General features: G+C 28.8%; 1 protein-coding gene across 1 annotated transcript in view; it reads right to left on the bottom strand.

The window, feature by feature from the left end:
* Nucleotides 1-1,775: 1,775 nt before the first annotated feature.
* Nucleotides 1,776-2,370, bottom strand: part of LOC119569323 — an 11,300-nt gene continuing 10,705 nt past the window's right edge. Inside the window, exon 3 of the mRNA XM_037917535.1 lies at nt 1,776-2,021. Coding sequence (XP_037773463.1) covers nt 1,807-2,021 — 215 coding nt within the window. The 3' untranslated portion in view covers nt 1,776-1,806. The remainder of the gene's footprint in view (nt 2,022-2,370) is intronic.

The following is a 2,370-nucleotide window of genomic DNA, read 5'->3' as shown; positions in this document are numbered from 1 at the left end:
AACCATGTTTCGAACCTATTTACAAGACACGCGTGACTATATACAATGTATATTATATCTATATTATATAGAAATATACATAATATGATATATACATATACAATGTATAATATCTTATCAGATATAAGTATTTATACATAATATATAAATAACATATAATATAAATGATTGTATATGCATTTTTTGTATTATAATGTATAAAATATATATTTATTAAACAGTATATTTTTTTTATATTGTAATTTGATTATAATGTATAACATATATTGTTATTTAATTTTTTTTGATGTTGATTATTAGTTAATATGAAGTGAAGAGAAGTGACCTGATGAAATTGTTAAATGACTTAATATATACACAAGCAAACTGCAAATATTATAAAAAAGGGGTTTCTTGCAGTTTCCCACATCGACTTTTTTATAAATGTATATATATATATATGTGTGTGTGTGTGTAACAATGATTTCTGTTTGTGTATATATTAAAAAATAATAATAATAAAAAAAAGAAAAAAAAAAAAAAAAAAAAAAAAAAAAAAAAAAATATATTATATATATATATATATATATATTATTTTAAAAAAAAAATTATACATTTATACATATATATATATATATAATACTGAGTTTAATAATAAATGTTAATGGTGATAGAGGCTGTAATATAAAATCAAAGTTAATATTAGGGAAACTGATACAAATAACTAATGCAGTTATTTATTTACAAAAATAGGCCAACAAACAAATAAAAACATGTACAGACGAGCAAATAACTTTCCTATTTACAAGACACGCGTGACTATCATTTTTTTTTTTTTTTTTTTTTAACTTTTTGTGAGCTTTGGAGTTTTTTTGTAACGGATGGGGGGTATATTTATAAGGGACGGGTTAGAGATGGGGTATGTTTTTAACGATTTTTTTCAATATTGATAGGTGTATGTTTTGTTACAGGAAAAGCGTTCAAGATATAAGTCTTGGGGGTCCACATATAACAGGAATATTTGTTATTATTTGGGGGTTCGCTATAAAAGAACAGGAGGTCCATTTGTAACGCTAGGGGTAACATTCTAACGGGAGTACATCTTTGAAAAAGGGGTTTTAAAAAAATATATATATTGTAATTTTAAAAAATTGTTTCTGACTAGTGGATACTCAGAAAAAAAAAAAAAATAAAACAGAAAATACTTGTGTCTCTTCCCTCATCTATTTTTTTTTTTTTTTTTTTTTTTTTAAGATTTTGTGTGGTGTACCTCTCTCTCTCTCTATCCCTTGCAGTGCTAGCTATTTCAGGCGGACTGAGTCTATGAAAACAACAAATAGCCAACAAATAATAATAATAATAATAATCAACGATGGGAATTGTTTGTAACATATGGGGGTATATTCATAACGTGTAGTGTTATAATTGTAACGTGTGGGGTACGTTTTTAATGAATGGGGGTGTATTTGTAACAAATGGGGGTATGCTTGTGACCAATGGAATAATAATTTGTAACAAGTAGGGGGTATATTTGTTACGAATGGGGTAATAATTTGTAATAAATGGGGGTACACTTGTAACAAATAGGGGTGTATTTGTCACAAACGAATGAGATAATAAGTCACAAGTGGGGGTACATTTCTAACGCAAGGGGATGTATTTGTAACAAACGGGGGTACACTTGTAACGAATGAGATAATAAGTCACAAGTGGGGGGGGTACATTTCTAACGCAAGGAGGTCGTGTGGTGGTGTGTTAATTTATTATATATATATATATATATATATATATATATATATATATATATATATACCGATCATGTCCGCGTTAGTGGCCATGTCCTCCATACTGCGCACCTGCCCTGTGCCTCACACCCCACTTGAAGTTTCCATTGTAATCTGTTTTCACGAAGGTATAAACGGGACCCACTTTACCCCGTGGCTTCGAGTAGCCGTGGGCGGGGGCGTGGGCGGGGGCAGCGTAGCCGGAATCTCGTCGAAGGCGGATGTTGCGGGCGTGGGCGGAGGGGAGGGCGATGGGCGCTGCGGGTGAGAATGATTATCAAGTTGAAGATGATGATAAAGTAAAATGAGATAATGGGTGATATAAAGTTTTTCGATAATGATGAAAGTAATTAGGTAATAATGATGATAAAGATGATGGTGATAATGATAATAGTAATAATAATAATAATGATAATAATGATGATGATGATAAATTTAACGATAATGATAATGATAATAGTAATTATAGTAATAATAATGATGGTGATGATAATAATAATAAAGTTAACGATAATAATAATAATGATGATGATGATGCATATACATAACAAAATATTTAATAAAATTATAATAATTATTTTTTTTAAAATTATTGAAATAAATAAAG

This window comes from Penaeus monodon, unplaced genomic scaffold, assembly GCF_015228065.2.
Source record: "Penaeus monodon isolate SGIC_2016 unplaced genomic scaffold, NSTDA_Pmon_1 PmonScaffold_1408, whole genome shotgun sequence".
In the NCBI taxonomy this organism is placed as follows: domain Eukaryota; kingdom Metazoa; phylum Arthropoda; class Malacostraca; order Decapoda; family Penaeidae; genus Penaeus; species Penaeus monodon.
This window is presented reverse-complemented; position numbering and strand designations above follow the sequence as displayed.